Source organism: Narcine bancroftii, chromosome 5, assembly GCF_036971445.1.
Source record: "Narcine bancroftii isolate sNarBan1 chromosome 5, sNarBan1.hap1, whole genome shotgun sequence".
Classification (NCBI taxonomy): Eukaryota; Metazoa; Chordata; class Chondrichthyes; order Torpediniformes; family Narcinidae; genus Narcine; species Narcine bancroftii.
In genome coordinates, this window is record NC_091473.1 from 101,045,181 (window position 1) to 101,066,229 (window position 21,049).

The 21,049-nt window shown below is 39.9% G+C and overlaps 1 protein-coding gene across 1 annotated transcript in view; it reads right to left on the reverse strand.

Annotated features, from left to right (window-relative positions):
* frem1b (Fras1 related extracellular matrix 1b) overlaps positions 1-21,049 on the reverse strand; it is a 213,661-nt gene that overhangs the window by 170,559 nt on the left and 22,053 nt on the right. Inside the window, exons 2-5 of the mRNA XM_069938520.1 lie at positions 7,179-7,733; positions 3,979-4,073; positions 1,585-1,877; positions 907-1,106 (exon numbers count right to left, since the gene is read on the reverse strand). Coding sequence (XP_069794621.1) covers positions 907-1,106; positions 1,585-1,877; positions 3,979-4,073; positions 7,179-7,436 — 846 coding nt within the window. The 5' untranslated portion in view covers positions 7,437-7,733. The remainder of the gene's footprint in view (positions 1-906; positions 1,107-1,584; positions 1,878-3,978; positions 4,074-7,178; positions 7,734-21,049) is intronic.

Here is a 21,049-nt window from a genome sequence, read left to right on the forward strand (position 1 = left end):
TAAAGTACATTCTATTCCAGGGAAAGCAAACTCAATCCCAGCATGAGGTCATGTTACAACACCTGACTAACCATATTGGATTTTGCTACAGAAAAACTGCAGATACACTACATCACGTAAGTAAAGGCACTGATGATTAACTAATTGCGAACATTCATCTTCCTCACAACGGCTTGGGGAAATTCATTTCATGAAACAGGTCGATAGAGAGCTAATGACAAACCTGTTTCATCTTTTGAAATGACATTCTGTCAATTGAATGAACAGGGAAACTCTGCATTGCATCATAGGAAGAATGTGTTTGCAATGTGTTTCATAGATTGGCCCACCAGGGAATCACGCTCACAAACATCTTTACAGCTGAGTCTTTGGATGATTCAAACTTGGCTACAGATTTGATTCCTTGCTTTAGGCTTCTTTACTCTTCAATTCGTGTCTTTCAGTCATCGCAAAGGTTACTATGCAAGGATACTTTTGTAAGATTTAAAACAAAATACATTCATAACTTCTGTCTGAAATTCTTAAATTGTTCTCTACTATTTAATGTCATTAAAAAGGAATTATGTTTTCTTCCTGCATACATTTATTTTTGCTGCTGGCAAGGAAACAAGGAGAAAATAACTGTTTAATGGGACACATCAAACAAAGTGAGCAAATGTGGATGGTTAAATAAATAATTTGAGGATGGAGTTTTTCAGGAATTCCTTTAGAAATTAGGAAATTACCATGGGAGGTTAAATAGTTGGAAATAGAGTCCATATGATTGGGGCTTTTGCATAGTCGCCAGAAAGAATCTTCTGGATTAGAGACTAACATTCTTAATCGATGTACTCTCGATAACAAGCCACTACTTAAATTGTCTTTTTACAGTTAAACATCCTTTAATGAACTTGACGAAGTGAGTACCTGAAATGGGGATCTGCTCCTTTCATCTTTGATCTCGACTCTAATTGGAATATAGTCACTGTCAGGGGAGGGTGGTCTCAGATGCTGATATTTCAGTCCCATTGCTAAGAAATCTTCACAGTTAGTCTTTAAGAATCGCACTTCCTTAACACTAGTAAGGCATACCCTGCTGTTGGGACATAAAGCTCGAACCTGTCCAACTGAAGAATGAAAATGTTCAATCGTACTTAAAAAAATATAATCAAATGAAAATGTTGATAATTAAATGAATACATTTAGATAACAAATCGGATGGTATCATGTTCATACAATTGTACATTTTCCCTAATATTTTCCCAAGTAATATTATTTAATAGGGGCAGCACGATTAGCCTAGTTGACAGCACTGGGGCCGGGATTCGAATCTGGCGCTGTCTGTAAGGAGTTTGTATACTCTCTTCTGTGTCTGCGAGGATTTCTTCTGGGTGTTCCAGTATCCTCCCACTGTTTAAAAATGTACCAGAGTTGAATGTTAATTGAGTGTAATTAGATGACGGGCTCATGGGCTGAAAGGGCCATTTTCCATGCTGTATGTCTAAATTTAAAATTTAAATTAAAAAAAAAATTATTACCATCTATATCATATAACCAAGTATTTTCTATTCTTCCAACATATTTTTAAATCAAAATGCCAAGTACCTTTTGTAGTGTTATATTTGTGTGCAGGTCGAAGGTGCCGAGGATTATCAACAACCACCTGTCCATTGGCTGGAAAAAGAACCTCAGTTGATAAGATTGATACAGTACAAATTGCACTGGTACTGTTTACATTGTATTTGAAAGACACAACACTTTTGTCAATGGGATTTGATATTCCATAAAATTGTTGAACTTGAAGACCAACCAATCCAAACCTGATGAGACTGGATTTAGGTTCTATAATTTGCACATTCAAAAGGAATGTTTCCATCAAAGTCTGGGATTCAGTAAACCTGGAAATTAAAATAAATATTTTAAACATTAAGCATTAGTGTACCTACTCAATCTGTCTTCTAATTTACAGGCTAACACGCTGCAAAGACACTGTTATTGATTAACATGAAGCAGCAATTTTCGAGCTTCAACATCTAAATGCAATTTTAATCTCTTCCTCTGCTCAAATGCAACAAGAATTGTTCTTCAAAGAAATGGTGAATTTTCACCAACTTGCTTTCAATTGTACAATTATACATTTCCCCCCTCAAGTACATGAATATGCAAAGGCATTACTTAGCTATGCATCTCAAAGTGCTTGCAACTGGCTTTCAAAGTTCGGAGCTAACACATTGCACTGGTAATCATAGAAAGATCAGGCCATACACAACAGATGTTCTATCCAAAAGGAACCAGAATGAATTGTATGTCACCTTGATGAAGGGTTCATGCCCAAAACATTGGTTATGTATTTTTACTATCTGACCTGCTGAGTTTCTCCAGCATTGTGTTTTTACTTCAACCATGGTGTCTACAGATTTTTGTGTTTTACTTTTGAATTGTATGTTGACTTTTACCTCCAAATGTATTTGGTTGATGAATTTAAGTTCCTAGCTGCCATGATGAAATTTGAACATTTTGCTCTAGATTTAGCCTGGACTGCTGGTTCAGCAATACAACAAGTATCATACTTTATATCAGAGAATCAATGGATGACTGTAAGCAATTAATGAGCTGCCAGACCTTGGTGAGGCATGGTGGCATCCAGTATGAAACAAATTGTATGAAGCAACCATAAATAGGTGGGGAAGTTGGTTGGAGTCACGAACAGGCAATTTAGCGAAAATCTTCCTCACTGAAGCAGTTCTTTTCAGATGCTTATAATGTTCATCCACTGTCAACATGTGGCTTCAAGGAGAGGAGGAATTGTATGTCTAAATAGATCAGCTCTCCCTTCTCTCACAAAGACTGCTCTTCTTGTTAATGTTTTAAGCATTATTTGAGTAGCTGTCAGAGAGATTGCTTGCAATAAAAGTGAAAACCAATAACCAAAAACAAATAAAGATAAAGTTATATAAAATATAATCTTTAGATTTTTCACTAAGTAAGGAATGACGTAATGACATAACGTGGTAATGATTATCCAGCAGCATCTCAGTTACCAGTGCCACCATGATTTTAATTTACATCACTGATGGAGACCATTTGGCCCATCTTTCCCTAGATTATTGAGTGAAAAGGGCATCTTGGATCTGAAATTAGAATCTTTAATGAAACTTTGGTAATATTTTCAAATCGGGTTGGCTGACTGATTCTAGAACCATGCAAAGCAAATGGCACATCCCATTCATCTAATTCAGTGGACCAGAACTTGGTTAGAATATAAATGTAGCACACAACTCCTGCTAATTACTTCCACACTAATTAGAGTGTTACCACTTATATTTGAAACACCTGTGGGATAATGTATATGAATCGACTGAAAAAAAAACAATGGAATAGTTGGAAATTATACCTGCATTGAGACTTTCTATTTTGTTTTAATAGCAATGGTTCTTTATGAGATGAGCTTGCAAACTAATTCACTTTCTAATTGGCACTGAATAAAAGCATCTATTTTCTAATTAATTAGGACTCTTTGCCCAAGGATTATTGGGTGTGAAGTAGTACAGAAACAGATAAACTTCTCAGGCTGAAACTGAGACAAAATGTAGAATAAATACTGGGAGTTTCAATGCTACAATTCACCTTAGTGTTGATTGCTGAATGCATAAAATAGAAATAGCAAGTATCCTTATTAGGACTTAAGATGGCAAAAGAATGTGAACATAAAACTCACAAAATCAAGAAATGAAAATCAAGTTTAAAAGAAAAAAAATTGCAGATGCTCGAAACCAGGACTAAAAACTGAAAATGCTGAAAACAATTCAGATGAGGCATGATCTGCAGGGAAAAAAACAAACAGATTTTAGGTCAACTACGATGTAACTAATTCCAAGATCTCTAGAAATAAAGTAATTTTTTTTCTCCCCCGAACTTGGAGTTACAAATGCATAATGTTGCATTTGGCTGGGTGGAAAGTTTATTTTAAAGAAAATAGACTGTTATTATTGAGATTACCTGTAAACTCTTAGCATGACATTATCTTCTTCAAGTAGAGGGCAGCCATTATGAGTGTACTTCACTTCATAGGGAAGGAAATGACAGTCAAACACCTGCTCAAAAATACAGTCAGTCACAATTATTTTTGTTTTTGTTGTTCAACAAGATTACTGGCAATCTAATTTCAATGTTAATCAGATTAGGACCTATTGATAATGAGTTCAAATTGCATTATTATTTATGGTTTGCTAACATTAAAAATAACAAGGATATGACTGAATATTTTTCATTTCAGCCCCATTGTTGGTCACTATCTTCTCATCATAGACCTTTAATAACCTGGAATTCTGTTCATAATCTCTTCCATTCAAGAGATAACAATATTTCCACTTCTACAGAAAAGGTGATTCTCATTGTTCTGATATGGAATATTGGCCTTAGTCAGAATCAATCAATCTGAGATAAAACGGTCAAACACAATAGACCCAGCCTACCTCAAAGGATGGAAGGTGATACAGGTGGATTTTCTATGTTTTTAATGAAAACTTGGTGAAGTTGGATCAGGAAAAACAAACCAGGGGCTCCTGTTTCCTCCCACCTTTTGAAGCCCACTGGGGGTGTAGGTTAATTTAGTGTAAATTGGGTGGCATGGACTTGTGGGCCAAAATGGCCTGTTACCGTGCTGTATGTCTAAATTTAAATTAAAAATTTATATTTGACATCTCAATGTTAACCCTTCCAAAGTCAAATAGATCACAAGTTGAACTTTAGATAAAATGGTAAACTTCTGTAACAAATACTAATTATTTATTACAACAAGGAAGGAAATCATTCACCTCATGCTGGACCACAGAAGAGGAATCCCATTCCCTAATTCTTTCTCTGGAGTCTTGCAATTTATTCTCTTTCATATTCCAATCAACTGCCATTTAATTTTTGTTTTGCCACTCACCAAGATGAAACGGTAATTTACAGTAGCCAATTAATCGACCAGGATATCATTTCGGATGTGGGAGGAAACTAGCGGAAAACCCACGTAGCCACAGGGAGAGTATACAAACTCTAAAGGCAGTGTCGGAGATCAAATGCTAGACCAATGCACTAGATTGAATGCCCTAGTCAAGCTGATGTTAAGCAGCCCACAGCAGTACATTCAGAGGACATTTTCATCATGCCATCAGCAATGTTGCCCCATCTACCAGAAATTCAATTGTATGTGCTTTTTTTTTCCAGAATTTCATTTCTCAATATCCTATTGGCAAGTTGCTGCACTGCTTCCTGTAGATCAGTGGTTTTCAGTGCATCTTGTAGATCAGTGGTTCTCAACCTTTTCTTTCCACTCACATACCACTTTAAGTAATCCCTATGCCATAGGTGCTCTGTCTCTTCTCTTTGGCTTGGCTTCGCAGACGAAGATTTATGGAGGGGGTAAAAGTCCACGTCAGCTGCAGGCTCGTTTGTGGCTGACAAGTCCGATGCGGGACAGGCAGACACGGTTGCAGCGGTTGCAGGGGAAAATTGGTTGGTTGGGGTTGGGTGTTGGGTTTTTCCTCCTTTGCCTTTTGTCAGTGAGGTGGGCTCTGCGGTCTTCTTCAAAGGAGGTTGCTGCCCGCCAAACTGTGAGGCGCCAAGATGCACGGTTTGAGGCGAGATAAGCCCACTGGCGGTGGTCAATGTGGCAGGCACCAAGAGATTTCTTTAGGCAGTCCTTGTATCTTTTCTTTGGTGCACCTCTGTCACGGTGGCCAGTGGAGAGCTCGCCATATAACACGATCTTGGGAAGGCGATGGTCCTCCATTCTGGAGACGTGACCCATCCAGCGCAGCTGGATCTTCAGCAGCGTGGACTCGATGCTGTCGACCTCTGCCATCTCGAGTACTTCGACGTTAGGGATGAAAGCGCTCCAATGGATGTTGAGGATGGAGCGGAGACAACGCTGGTGGAAGCGTTCTAGGAGCCGTAGGTGGTGCCGGTAGAGGACCCATGATTCGGAGCCGAACAGGAGTGTGGGTATGACAACGGCTCTGTATACGCTTATCTTTGTGAGGTTTTTCAGTTGGTTGTTTTTCCAGACTCTTTTGTGTAGTCTTCCAAAGGCGCTATTTGCCTTGGCGAGTCTGTTGTCTATCTCATTGTCGATCCTTGCATCTGATGAAATGGTGCAGCCGAGATAGGTAAACTGGTTGACCGTTTTGAGTTTTGTGTGCCCGATGGAGATGTGGGGGGGCTGGTAGTCATGGTGGGGAGCTGGCTGATGGAGGACCTCAGTTTTCTTCAGGCTGACTTCCAGGCCAAACATTTTGGCAGTTTCCGCAAAGCAGGACGTCAAGCGCTGAAGAGCTGGCTCTGAATGGGCAACTAAAGCGGCATCGTCTGCAAAGAGTAGTTCACGGACAAATTGCTCTTGTGTCTTGGTGTGAGCTTGCAGGCGCCTCAGATTGAAGAGACTGCCATCCGTGCAGTACCGGATGTAAACAGCGTCTTCATTGTTGGGGTCTTTCATGGCTTGGTTCAGCATCATGCTGAAGAAGATTGAAAAGATGGTTGGTGCGAGAACACAGCCTTGCTTCACGCCATTGTTAATGGAGAAGGGTTCAGAGAGCTCATTGCTGTATCTGACCCGACCTTGTTGGTTTTCGTGCAGTTGGATAACTATGCCACAAGATGCTCTGTGATTAGTAAGAGATTACTTAAGGTGGTATGTGAGTGTGGAATAAAAGGTTGAGAATTACTGCTCTTGATCCAATTGTTACTGAAATATTTTGCTTGACAAAAATTGTCATTGGCCCATTTCCTTTGGAGTTATGAAACCGTGCACATAATGAGTCAATTAGATATGATTAAAAGAGTGGTTTTCAAACTTTTTCTTTCCATTCATATACCACTTTAAGCAATCCCTTACTAATCACAGAGCATCTTGTGGCATAGGGATTACTTAAGGAGATATGTGAGTGGAAAGAGAAAAGTTTGAAAACCACTGTTGCAGATGGTACCAAATACTGCTGCCATGCCTAAGTGCTGGAGTCAGTGAACAGGTGTGGATAGGGTGCATATCAAGTGGGGTGCAATTAAACTTCAAAGCTTGAAAATGACTCAGTTTGACAAAACACATACAGCTTGTTTTGACTTGCAAGTACGTGTCAAGCAAAAATATCCATATGTTACTTCTGTGGGTTCCTTAAAGTAAAAGTAAAGCATGAAAATCTTACCCCACATACCTGAGGAGTTAACTTGCCAACTCTTTGAGTTACTGGCTCATTCAATACAACTTCCACCTTGCAGGAATCTTTAGCTTTAGGCATGTTGAACTGCAAGTCATTATCTGTCACAAATGAATATTGTCCCTTGCCAACTTTAATCCCTCCATTCCACTGAACAAGTCCATCTGCTTTTGTTTGTTCATTGTAGAAAGTTACCAATGTGAACAGAGTTAGAAACAGTTTTATTTTAAAATCTGTTTTCTCTGGCCAAATCATCTTTTAAAGTATGAAGTTACAGATGAGAATAGTGTTTGTAAGAGGAGTGGGTCAGAAAAAAAATTAAATCCACGAGTTCTCAAGTTTTCCTATTTTGCACAGGTCAGGTTGAACTAACGTCACGTGCTGGAGTAATCCACTTGAACTTAGCCCACCATAGCAGGTTTACTGGATTGGGATGTGCTCTAATTGTCTTCATTCAGTGGATGAGGAGCTGCAGCAGACTCAGATATCCCATGCTCTCCGCACGACATACAGTTTATTCCTTTTCATCCCGACTTTAATTTGAATTTGCATCTGTCAGAGAAATAAATATTTAAACTGCACCAATATTTCAAACTTTGAACATCTCTCTAAAGCAAGATTTGAAGAACTCATTTTAAATATTATGATGAAGCAAATTGGATTTGAAAAAGAAACAAAAGTGGATGATTTTGTGACTTCATCATGATTCTTTGTTGTTGAATCTGCTCGATTTCAAGAGCTTAAAGCCAAACCATGCGATATCTGTTGGGAATTAATAAGACAAAAAAGACCTTGTAGTAACACTCTTGACTCTCTTGTTAGCTTACATCCTCCTCTAAGTGAGTGACCATGTGGGTGATAATAATACTGTATTAGGACAGAATCTGATGATGATATGACTGACATACACCTGTATGAATGACACCCATCTGCCTTGAGGGGAGATATTAGGCATCAGTTTTTTTTAAAAAACACAGAGTAGTAAATGTCTGGAATTAATTGTCAGGGGTGATGGTTGAGACTGGTACAACAGGGACGTTTAAAAAGACTCTTAGACAGGCACATGAATGCAAGTAAAATAGATGGTTATGGGTGTGATGTAGGGAAGGTTTAGATTGTTGAGTAGGTTTGGCAAAACCTTGCTCAAATCCAAGGGTGATAATGGAAATAATGCCACAAGAAAATTGTAGCTGAAACTTTCAAGGACCCCACATAGATCGTCCTTCCTAGGCAGCATCTCATAGATAACCTTATAATGAGAGTGCCCACGATGTCTAAAGAGCCCTGTTGTCCTGTCATTTACAACAGCAAAGAGACTCAGCCATATGGAACCAGAACTGAAATACAAACTCAATTCTTTTTCATGCTGCTGGATCTCCATGATCTGTTTTTTTTTAAAATATTACCAGCATTTGCAGTTTTTTAAAATCTCAAATTACATGAATCAAGACCGACTTGCCAGGAATTACCAAGCGATACAGGAACCAAGTAACCGCAGTCACCAAGCAGTCTTGGATTGGAAGCTCCATCATGCCTCACGGGAAGCAGGGATCATGGTACAAGTAAAGGGAAGATCAGCTTGGGGAGGTTGCTGCTGCTCAGAAGCTCTGCTCAGTGCACAGATGCACATACCAGTTCAGTTTCTTGGATCAATTTGAAAAGCAATGAAGGCCATTCTTTACCATCTTTACAGTTTTCGATCAGACCTTTTCTCCCAATTTGTCTGAACCCCACAAACTTAAAAGATACCATCGAAAACGTAGGATTGCATCTCCATTTCCCACACCAATGAACTTGAAGCCATTCTGAGTTTGATTTTGGTTGTATGTGCGAGTAAGTCAGCAGGCTACAAGCTGTCAGAGTCAATGGGATTTATGAAAAAGGCTGTTGGCTGCTGTCACCCAGTTTGCACAACTGAAAAATGATAAATCCACTTGTGCTAAAATAATAATTGTAATGTCAATTATTACCAAATTAGGACATATCTACCCTGTAGTTTCACAGCCATTAGAAAAAGTTCATTCTTAAATTTCACCTAAAATTTATTATGTATTGAAAGTGGAAAATAACATGACTTTAATATGACTTCAACAGCTATTGTCTTTTAAAATGATGGAATTTCTTTGTCTTTGAGAGTTGAGGTACATAAAATGCTTGCAATCTGGAAGAAAAATAACGCTTTCAAATTTACATGATAGCTTTAATAAAACGGAGTATTTTGGGCACTTAAAGTGATTACATTCAATACTATTTTAGATACAAATGATAAGTGCAATTTGCCCCATTTATTGGCACACAGTTCAGACTGTTTTATCCTACTACATTATTTAAATGTTAAATACACACACACATAACAGATGGCTAAATTTCCTTAGGCAAAGTACTTTGGAGTTGTTCTTTCATTACATTTGTGCTTCACCCACTATAGTTAGTTTTTTTATTAAAACCTGAAATGAATTATAAAGGATGCCAAGATAGTTGATTTCTTCAGAGTGCCAGATTTTACAAGGCCTTTTCCAATATAAAAAAAAAGCGCAGATCCAAAAAGTAAGCATGGAGCAACAGTTTTGTTCCCACTGGCTCTACTGTTTGCTTCAGCAGTATTTCTTCACAGATTCTCAACTTAGCTGAACATTGAAAACTGCAGGGATCTTCGATGTGTTTCTCAAGTCAGTTTCATTCTTCTGCACAGAAGAAGCTATTCTCAAGAATGAATTAGACTGTGCTACACTGCACCACATCCATTTAATCTCACCATTTTTGTATTCATTTGAATTATTCTTTATTTTATTGTTGTATATTTTTTATGTAAAGTTCTGCAGAGTGACAGAAACAGACTTCCAAGGCAGAGTGGTGTGTGACTTGGTGTTCCTATATGTTGGCTCCTCTGTCATATAGACGGTTGAGGTCGCTAATATGGGAGGTGGTATCAGAATAACGTAGGGAAGTAATTGCAGTGGATTTTGTGGATGGTGTATTATGTAGCTGCTGTGAGCTTGCAATGTAGGGAATTAAGATTTTGGAAATGAATAGAGCATAAATCAAATGGGCTGCTCTGTCCTGGGTTGTACTGGGTTTCTTAATTATGATTAAAGACCCAAGGAGTCGAGAATGTTCTATCAACCTTCTGATTTGTTTCTCATTCATGATGGAAAAACTTTGGTTTCTTCTGACCCACTCTTGAAGTACTAGCAACAGCTGAGTTTCTTGTTAAAGCCAACTCAAGGCTGTTTGTGGTTCAAATTTACCATCTCTCAGCTCTTGCCTCAAACTTGCTGTGTGTAAATTTACACTGCTTCATTTTCTGGGAAGTTGTGAATGGAATTTAACATAATACAGTGCAAACTAAAAAAGACTGCTTTTAACATAAAGGAAGGAAACCCAAGACACTGTCAAATTTAACGTTTGTTGTCTACACTTCAGTGAGCAGACACAGATTAGTCACACAACAGAATCGGAATCAGAATTTATTGTCAGGAGCATGTCACGACAATAAACATTTATTGTTTCGCAGCAGGCACAAGTGCAAATATTGGTATAAATTACATATAAAAATAAATAAATCAGTGCAAAGAAGAGAAAGTGAATGTGGTTCATTGTCCTTTCAGAGATCTGATGGCAGAGAAAAAGAAACTGTTTCTGTGCCCCTGGGTGTTCTTCTTCAGGCTCCTGTACCTACTTCCTGTTGGTAGCAGTGTGAAGAGGGCATGGCCTGGGTGGTGAGTGTCCCTGAGGATATAGGTCGCCTTCTTAAGACACTGCCTTTTGTAGATGCCCTTTAAGGAGTGAATACTGATACCCATGATGGCACTGAGTTGATAACTCTCTGTAGCTTTTTCCTGTCCTGTTCCATACCAGACAGAGATGCAACCTGTCAGAATGCCCTGTGTGGTACACCTGTAGAAATTTGCAAGAGTCTTTGGTGACATAACAAATCTCCTCAAGCTCTTCAACAGATATAGCCACTGGCAAGCCTTTTTTTGTGATTGCATTGACATGGAGGCTCCAGGATAGATCTTTAGAGATATTGACACCCAGGAATTTCTTAACCCTTTCCACTGCTGACTCCTCAATGAGGACTGGTTTGCGTTCTCCTGATTTCCCCCTCTGAAAGTCCACAATTAGTTCCTTAATTTTGTTACTGTTGAGTGCAAGGTTGCTGCTGGGACACCGTTCAATTAGCCCAATCTATCTCACTCCTATACACTTCCTCATGGCCATCTGAGATTCTGCCAACAATAGTGGTGTAATCAGCAAACTTGTAAAATTTGAATGGCATTTGTCCCTAGCCAAACAGTCATGGGTATTGAGTGAGTAAAGCAGTGGGCCAAGCATGCTTCCTTGAGGTGCATCCGTGTTGGTTTTCAGTGAGGAGCAGGAGACATTGTTTCCGATTCATACTAACTATGGCCTTCCTTTGAGGAAGTCGAGAAATGTGCAGTGACCCACGTTTAAAAGCTTGCTGACAAGTAACGAGTGGATAATAATGGTGAAAGGTGAACTGTAGTCAATGAAGAGTAGCTTGATGTATGTGCTGCTGTTGTTCAAGTAATCCAGAGCTGACTGGAGAGCATCTGCTGTGGAGCAATTGTGACAGTAAGCAAATTGCAGTGGATCCAGATCTTTACTTTGGTATGAGATAATTCTGGCTATGACCAACCTCTAAAATAATTTAATCATAGTAGATTTGAGTACTACTGGGCGATAGTCATTGAGGCACCACACTCTGCCCTTCTTGGACACCAGTATGATTGATGCCACAATCTCCATATCTGTTTACAAGGGTTATCCAGTACAATTCTCTTCGTTTCTAAAGATGAACGTGTTACCAGGAAAACCATTTCACAGAATCTAATGCAAAACAGCTGCCTGTTGATACAACAACATGATAACAAGTCTGAATGTTGGAGTGTAGCTGTTTTTAATTTAACGTACAACATAAACTTGATTAGATCCGTTCATTTTCACTGGAGCAAATCTCCCTTAAATTGGCTGGTGTTGATTTCAAAAAGAAATGAACTTTTAAAAAATATACCTAAAAAAAGTTAACTTCAGTTCTCTTTTTTTTTCAGAAAGCAAAATACCCTTCTCTGATTTGTACATAATTTGTTTTGCCAGGAGTGGCATTATAAAATATTGGAATTGCTCCTTTTCTGAAATGGAAAATGAATTTTGTTTACTGAGGCTTTAAATTTTAGAGCAAAATTGAGAGTACCATTGCAGAGCATCCTTCACCAGGTCATAAGAACATAAAAAGTAGGGGTAGGAATAGGCCATGTGACCTATCAAGCCTATTCTGCCATTCAATAAGATCATGGCTGATCTGATGATAGGCTCATCTCCAGCTATCTGCCTTTTCCCCATATCCCTTAATTCCCCTACTATTGAAAAATATATGTTTTATTGACTAATCAGTGAATGACATAGCTGAAAGGAATATCTTGATAAATTGAGGTTTTCTGGAGATTTTATGTAAAAATTTTTGAAAAAGTGTGAATTATGTTGAACATTAGCATGTCCTTTTACAAAGTTCCAGATGGTACAAGGCATACACTGTTTTGTACAGCACAGGTTTTGATATAATTTTAATATGGTCATAACCAAAAAGTGCACCCTGTAATATCACAGTCAAATAGAAACACCTAGGTGACAAGACAATTGTTTGAAGAATGGTTCAAAACTTATTTTTGTCTTTCAGCCGAACGTTATTGCAAAGATAATAACCTGGATTTTAAAATTTTACTGTTGTTTGACAATGCACCAGCTCATTCAACTGTTATTTCTGAGTTGAATAAAAATGTCAAAATAATTTTTTTGCTGCCAAACTCACCTCATTGCTGAAGCCCATGGATCAGGGTGACATGACCACATTCAAGGCTTATTATTTATGACAAACATTTTCTCAAGCTATTAAAACCACAACTGTAGAAAACTCCATGACTTTAAGACAGCTTTGGAAAGGTTATAACATAAAGAATGCAGTCGAAAACATCGGTAAATCTTGGCTTGAAGTGACTGCAAGCAACATGAGAGCTGTTTGGTGTGATCTTTTACCGCATATTGCAAGTGAAATCACTGTTTTTTTAATTTTTTTTTATTTTTCACACTATGAACCATACTAATCAAAATACACACAAACATTTCCCTCTTGAATATACACAGTGTAATTTTCTCCCCTTTTCCCCCCTCCCTCCCCTCCCTCCTCTCCACCCACTCAACGTTCAACCTATATGAAGTGCAAATTAAAACTGTCTCTTAAGACGTTGGATTTCATGCTTTGGACTATGAAAATGTGGACTAATGCATTAATTCGCATTCAAGTGAATTGATGATGAGTTTGGCAAGAATTGCAAAATGCTACTCAATGTTACAAAGATATGAATGATGGAAAAAAATGACTAAAGGGTAAACTACATTAGACAAATATTTTCTTAAATAATCAATGTTCCCTTATTGCCAATAAAGATCTTTGTTATTTTTCAGCTTTATATAGCCCTTTGAAATATTTTATGCATGTGTTTGCATAAGAGTTCTAGGCAAAAGAATAAATAATTAAAGGATTGGAACATATTACACCAAAGTACATTGTAATGATGCTTTGAAAAGTGCAGTTTTCCATAGCTCTGAACGTGCTTGGAATGTATTAACTCCATTATACCAGGTATGCCTGTATACTAGTGAGATGGTCAATTGGATACAGAAATGTCTTCATGGTAATAGACAAAGGGAAGCAATGGAGGGTTGTTACTCAGATCGGAAGCCTCTTACCAGTGGTGTGCTACAGAGATCTGTGATGGGTCCACTGTTGTCTATCATTAATATTAACAATTTAGATGCCAATGTATTTAGTATAATTAGCAAGTTAAAGAGGACACCAATACTGATAGAGTGAAACTTAAAAGTCTGCAGACGCTATGATTGCAGTAAAAATACAGAAATGCTGGAGGAACTCGGCAGGTCTTACAGCGTCCATAGGTATATTGCCAAAGTTTGGGACCGGAGAAGGTATGAGTAAAAAAAAAGACAGGCATCTGTATTAAATAGGTTGGGGAAAAGGGAAGAATGGGAGGGAGATGAGTAAAGACCAACAGACAAAGGATGTTAATATAAGAGGACGGGAGAGAGAAATGGTGAGAATTGGTAGGGTGAAGGGTGTCGTTTTTGGCTCTGTGAAAGGAGAAAGAGGGAAAAGAGAAGAGAGAGAGAAAAAGCTAGAGGAAAGGAGACATAGGGGAAGATGTGTAGGGGGCCTAATGGAAACTGGAGGTCTATGTTACTATCGTTCAGTTGGAGGGTGCCTAGATGGTATACGAGATGTTTTTCCTCAAGTTTGTAGGTGTTCTCATTTTAGCAATGCTGAGAAAATGTTAGAAAGAGAAACGGTGAAGAATTGAAATGAATGGCCATTGGGAGATAGAACAACATAGCCATAGAACATAACAGCACTGAAGCAAGGCTCTTTGGCCTTTCTAGTCTGCGCCAAACCATTTTTTTTGCCTAGTCCCACTGACATAGCCCTCCATACCTCTACCATCCATGTACCTGTCCAAATTCCTCTTAAATGTTAAAATTCAGCCTGCATTCACCACTTCTTACACCCCACTACTCTGTGTATGAACAAGTTCCCCTTTATGATCCCCCTAAACTTTCCTTCTTTCACTTTTAACCCATGTCCTCTGGTTTGTATCTTGCCTATCTTCAGCGGGAAAAAAAAAGCCTATCTACATATACTCTATCTATCCCCTTCATAATTTTAAATACTTCTATCAAATCTCCACTCATTGTTCTACACTCCAAGGAATAAAGTCTTAATCTGTTTAACCTTTCCCTGTAACTCAGTTCCAGAAGTCTGGGCAACATCCTAATAAATCTTCTCTGCACTCTTTCTATCTCATTGATATCTTTCCTGTAGTTAGGTGACTAAAACTGCACACAATACTCCAAATTTGGCCTCACCAATGACTTACACAAATTTAATGTAACATCCCAACTTTTGTATTCAATATTTTGATTTAGGAAGGCCAATATGTCAAAAGCTCTCTTTGTAACCCTATCCACCTGTGATGCCACTTTCAGGGAATTATGTATCTGTATTCTCAGATCTTTCTGTTCTACTGCACTCTTCAGTGGCCTACCATTTACTGTACATGTTCTTTTGTTGTGTGTCGACGAAACATGGCCTCCCTGCCTGTCTGGAATGTGTGTATTGTGGGTGGTTACATATCCTCCCCATCTGAAGCTTATTCAGAAGTCACATCACCTGTTAATCAAGGTTGGACTCCGGTCACCCATTATTGCACACCTTGCCGTTGGATAATTTTAGCTACCTAGGGTCATTATTGGCTAGAAGGACAGATTAGAACTGTTAAAAAATGTTGATGCATAGCACATTTCTCTCTCTCTCTCTGTCTCGTGGTCCAAGACCCAGACATAAATCCATGCCAGGTCACTACTGTGAACATCACTGGTAATGTCGCTGTTAAGATGTGCACTACACTGATGCTGAGCTGCAGTATTGCGATAGATCAATACTTGCAGGGACCTGTACCCCTCCTTTGGTCAGGGAACCAGGTGTGTGGAAGAGTCCTTGTTTGTAATGTGTGTACTCAAGTGTATGAATGGGTCGAGTATAGGTTTACCATTGTTGGAGTCCAACTGAAGTCCAAGGTGAATGTCAATATCGTTACTTCAGTGAAATAGTGATCAAATACCACTTAACTTTCGCCCATGTTTATTTCCCATCTGTTAATTAACCTTATGTGTGATTGTAACACTTGTGTTCAGACTTGTCTCTCTGTGAACCCACTGAACCTGATACCCTTCCCACCTAGAATGGGGCCTACATAGCTGACCGCATTGGTGTATCATTGGTGTAGGGACACAGGTTGTTAGAAAGTGGGCACCGTTTATGGGTATCTATGGGGGCACCCGCAAACACCACTTCCCAGGGAGCATGAAGATGACTAGTGCCTTGGCAGACTATTTAGTCACCACTGCATGCTCCAACCTTAGAGAGGTGGTCTTGCCCATCATGGGACTGGCGATCAGTAAACCCATCCGGGAAGTCATTACCCTCCTGGTGGGATCAGAGTACATGGAGATGGAAGCACCCACTCAACTTTTCAGGGCTGAGGAGAAGTTCAGTGACGTCATTCTGCCAGGGTCTCACAGTGTCATGTATGCTCTCTGGAGAGAGCATTGCAGGGTGAAAACCCTGTGGGGGTGGAGCTTGCCGTGTACTGCCCATCCATCCTGGACCCGCCTCCCCTCTGGCTATCCCCCACTGGAGGTGGCTCCTGACTAATAAATCTTTTTCAGCTCTCTCAACCTCCACCTCCTGCTTCCCCCACAGGAGAAGACTACACTTCAAGCTGTTCCTCTTCTCAATGGGAGGATTTATAAAAAGCTCATCAAAATACACTGCTGCCATCCCATCACTGATTCCAGCCACCAGCACCATTCCAGCAACCAGCAAGAAACACTTGTCACTTATTATGCAAAGAATTGTCACAAGACAGGCAAGAGCTGTTGCCATGGAAACCTAACCCTCAACAGGGGACATTCGATTGAATCTTTTGTTATATGCATTCCAGGTGCAGATTTTAAAATGGACCTTTTTGTTTTGTTGTTCTTGTTTTTAATCACCCTGAGCTGCAGTAATAATGTCTTTAAGGACACTCAGAGAATTGGAGTTGCAGTTCACAGATTTAAAGTTACAATTTATAACTAGAATGTCACAGATCAAACACGAGAAACATTTGACATTGACAATATCGCCCCAGCACTCCCATTAACAGAAACAAATATCTCATGGGCCGGGCACTTTGGGAGATTTTATTTAAAATCACAGTTGCCTAACTTTTAGTCCTGACTCCTCCTGGCTCTCATTACCACCATGGATCCAACACGGGCACTTGTGGCACCCGTTTAAATGTGAGCAGTAACAGTATAAGAGCAATAGGCTCCGTCCTTACCCGTTGGAATCGCAGACATCAGCGATGTCCACTCGGGTCGGTTGGCGTTAACGGCTGTCATCATTTACGGAGCTGGAGTGTGGTGGTGCATGCCCTTTTGGCTTGGTTCTGGCAGCAGCGGTGTCAGCAGGGCTAGAGTGTCCACCCGTATGTATGCGCCATAGAGCGTGGGGACCCAAGTACATTTGGCTCAGCCCTAGTTGTGGCATGGAGCGTGATTATGCATTCATGCTTGGCTCAGCACTGGCTGTGGAGTGGTTAAAACTGGGCCAATGTACCATCCAAGAGAGCATGCATAGGAGTTATGTGCATACTTAAAATGAGGTTCTATAGCCAGCATGGGAAGTTGGAAACCAGAAGGATGGCAAGTTAGGGGTTGACAATTTCTGTTGACTGCTTTCAGAATGTTATATCATTTAAACATCGTTTAGGCCTCGTTAACTTTTATATGAATGTTATGTTGTTAAGAATCTACTACAAAGAATATCAGAAAAGAAGATTACAAGTTTTGTGTGTTAACAAAAACGGATTTAAATATAACTGAACTTGTACTAGAAATGATTGAAATTGCATCGCAGACAAGCCTCTAACTTAGCCTCCAAGGGACTATACAAATGAATAGGAAGGAAGTTGCTACAAGGGGCATCCTGGTGTCAAATGACAGCCCAGAAAAACCGGGTGCTCTGGGTACACCCTGGATGTATGCCTGCTGGCCTGCCCCACCATGGGATAGTACGGCGATGGCTATTTGGGCACTATGCCTCAGGAGTGCCCGAGTACGAGGCCAAGGCACATGATGCACAAGCCAAGAGAGGGCTTTGGTGCTTTGCATTGCCTGCTTGCAGACGTTGGTGGTAAGGTTGCTCTCATTTGCCAGCCAAGCCAGAGAAACCAGGCACACAAGTCAGTGACCAAATTTATTCATCTACCCTCCACTCTGACACTGGGGAGCAGCTCCCACAGCACCCTGCTCCATCATAAACACAGAGATCCTGGAGTGGAGTTAGTGAGGCATTGTCATTGAATTTACTCATGTGCCTTGTCTAGCATATGGAAGGCACTTGTGTATATATTGATTTCTTTGATTTGTATCATTTTTATATTATTTTTGTTTTTTTATTTTCCTGTTTCATAGTTATAACATGTACATAGAGTTATTGATTGTCTTCATAGTGACTGCAGAGAACTGTGACTTCCGAGGGGTGGAATATTGTGTGTGGAGGAAATGTGGTTTCCCTGCCTGGCTGGAATAATGTGGATTGCGGGTGGTCACGTGTCCTATCCAAATGAAACTTATTCGGAAGTCACATCATCTGTCAATCAAGTTTGGACTCCAGCCACCCATTAGTGCACACCTTGCCATTAGCTAATTTACATCACCTAGGGTCATTATTGGCTGGAAGCACAGAACGACTGGCTTACAAAATCAAGGCTCATGGGACTGGGGGCAAAGTATTGATGTGGATTGAAAACTGGCTGGCAGGTAGAAGACAGAGTTGGGATAAACGGCTCGTTTTCTGAGTGGCAGGCGGTGACCAGTGGGGTGCCACAGGGATCTGTACTGGATTTACATTAATGATCTGGATGAGGGATTGGAAGTAATATCTCCAAATTTGCAGATGACACTAAGCTAGGAGGGGTTGTGTGCACGGAAGAGGGGGTCAGGAAGCTCCAGTGTGATTTGGATAAATTGAGGGACTGGGCAGATACATGGCAAATCCACTACAATGTAGATGAATGTGAGGTTATCCAATTTGGTAATACAAACCGGAGGGCAGATTACTATTTGAATGGCAATAGATTAAGAGATGGGGAAGTGCAGAGGGACCTAGGGGTACTTGTACACCAGTCTCTGAAGGCGAGCATGCAGGTATAGCAGGCTGTTAAAAAGGCAAATGGTATGATGGCCTTCATATCAAGAGGGTTTGAGTATAGGAACAAGGATACCTTACTGCAGCTGTACAGGGCCTTGGTGAGACCACACCTGGAGTATTGTGTGCAGTTTTGGTCACCTTATCTAAGGAAGGATGTTCTTGCAATGGAGGGAGTGCAGAGGTGATTCACCAGGCTGATACCTGAAATGGCAGGAATGACTTATGAGGAAAGATTGCACAAATTGGGATTGTACTCGCTGGAGTTTAGAAGATTGAGAGGGGATCTCATAGAGACATATAAAATTCTGGCAGGACTGGACAGAATGGATGCAGATGGGATGTTTCCAATGATGGGAAAATCCAGAACCCGGGGCCATGGTTTGAGGATAATAGGCAAACCATTTAGGACCGAGATGAGGGATGAGGTGGAATTTCTTGACCCAGAGGGTGGTGAATCTGTGGAATTCATTGCCACAGAGGGCAGTAGAGGCAGGTTCATTAAATATATTTAAGAGGGAATTAGATATATTTCTTCAGTATAAGGGTATTAAAGGTTACGGAGAGAAGGCGGGGATGGGGTACTGAACTTTAAGATCAGCCATGATCTCGTTGAATGGCGGAGCAGGCTTGAAGGGTTGAATGACCTACTCCTGCTCCTATCTTCTATGTTTCTATGTTAACAGAACTATATAAAACAGTGGTTTTCAAACTTTTTCTTTCCACTCACATACCGCTTTAAGAACCCCTCTTCCATAGATTCTTTGTGATTGGTAAGGAATTAATTAAGGTGGTGTGTGAGTGGAAAGAAAAAGTTTAAAACCACTGGTATAAAACATTGATGCATAGCACATTTCTCTCTCTCTCTCTCTCTGCCTCATGGTCCAAGCCCCGGACATTGCTCCATGCTAGGTAGTTTCTGTGGATATCACTGGCAGTGTTGCAGGTAGGGTGTGCACTACATTGAAGCTGAGCCGTAGTATTATGATAGATTAATACTTGCAGGGAGCCGCACCCCCGTTGGTCAGGGAACTGGGTGTATGCAAGAGTCTCTCTTAGTGTGTGTACTCTAGTGTGTGAGCAGGTTGATTTTAGGTTGACTGTTGTCGAGTCCAACTGAAGTCTGAGGTGAATGTCTATATCATTGTTTCAGTGAAATAGTGATCGAGTACCATTTAACATTCTCCCATTAGTTTCCTGTGTGTTAATTAAAGTTATGTGTGATTGTAACATTTGTGTCCAGAGTCGTCTCTCTGTGAAGCCAGCAAACCTGATACCCTTCCCAATACGGCACCTTTCTTTAATGTATCCTGCACAATAAATTTGTTAACAACTGAATTAGAATTTCATTCTAGAAACTCCTGAATATGTTTTCTTATAAAATCACAAAAAATCTGTCCTTTTTAACAATGTAGAATTTAATTGGCATCTATAAACAGTTTGTTCCTTCTCCAAAAAAAAAAACAAATGCCATTAAAAGTGGCAATTGATCAGATAAAATTCTTTCTTTGTAATCCACATTCATAATATTTCCTTGCAGTACGACACCTTTTATGGTTTGTCCTTCCAAAATGCATCACCTCACACTTGTCTGCATTAAATTCCATTTACTATTTTTCAGCCCTTTTTTCCAGCTGGTCCAGATCCTTCTGCAAGTTTTTGAAAACCTTTTTTGCTGTCCACAACACTTCCAATTTTAACATCATCTGCAAACTTTCTGATCCAATTTACCACATGATCATATAGATGACAAGCAACAATGGTCTCATCACTGATCCCTGAGGCACACCACTAGTCACAGTCCTCCAGTCTGAGAAGCAATCATCCACCACTAGTCTGCCTTCTTCCATCCAGTCATTGTCAAATCCAGTTCACAACTTCAGCATGAATACTGAGCGTCTGAACCTTCCTGACTAACCTCCCATGTGGGATCTTGTCAAAGGCCATTCTAAAGTCCTTACCTTAGTCAACTTTCCTGTTAACCTCGTCTATAAAATTGGTTAAATACGACCTACCACGCATA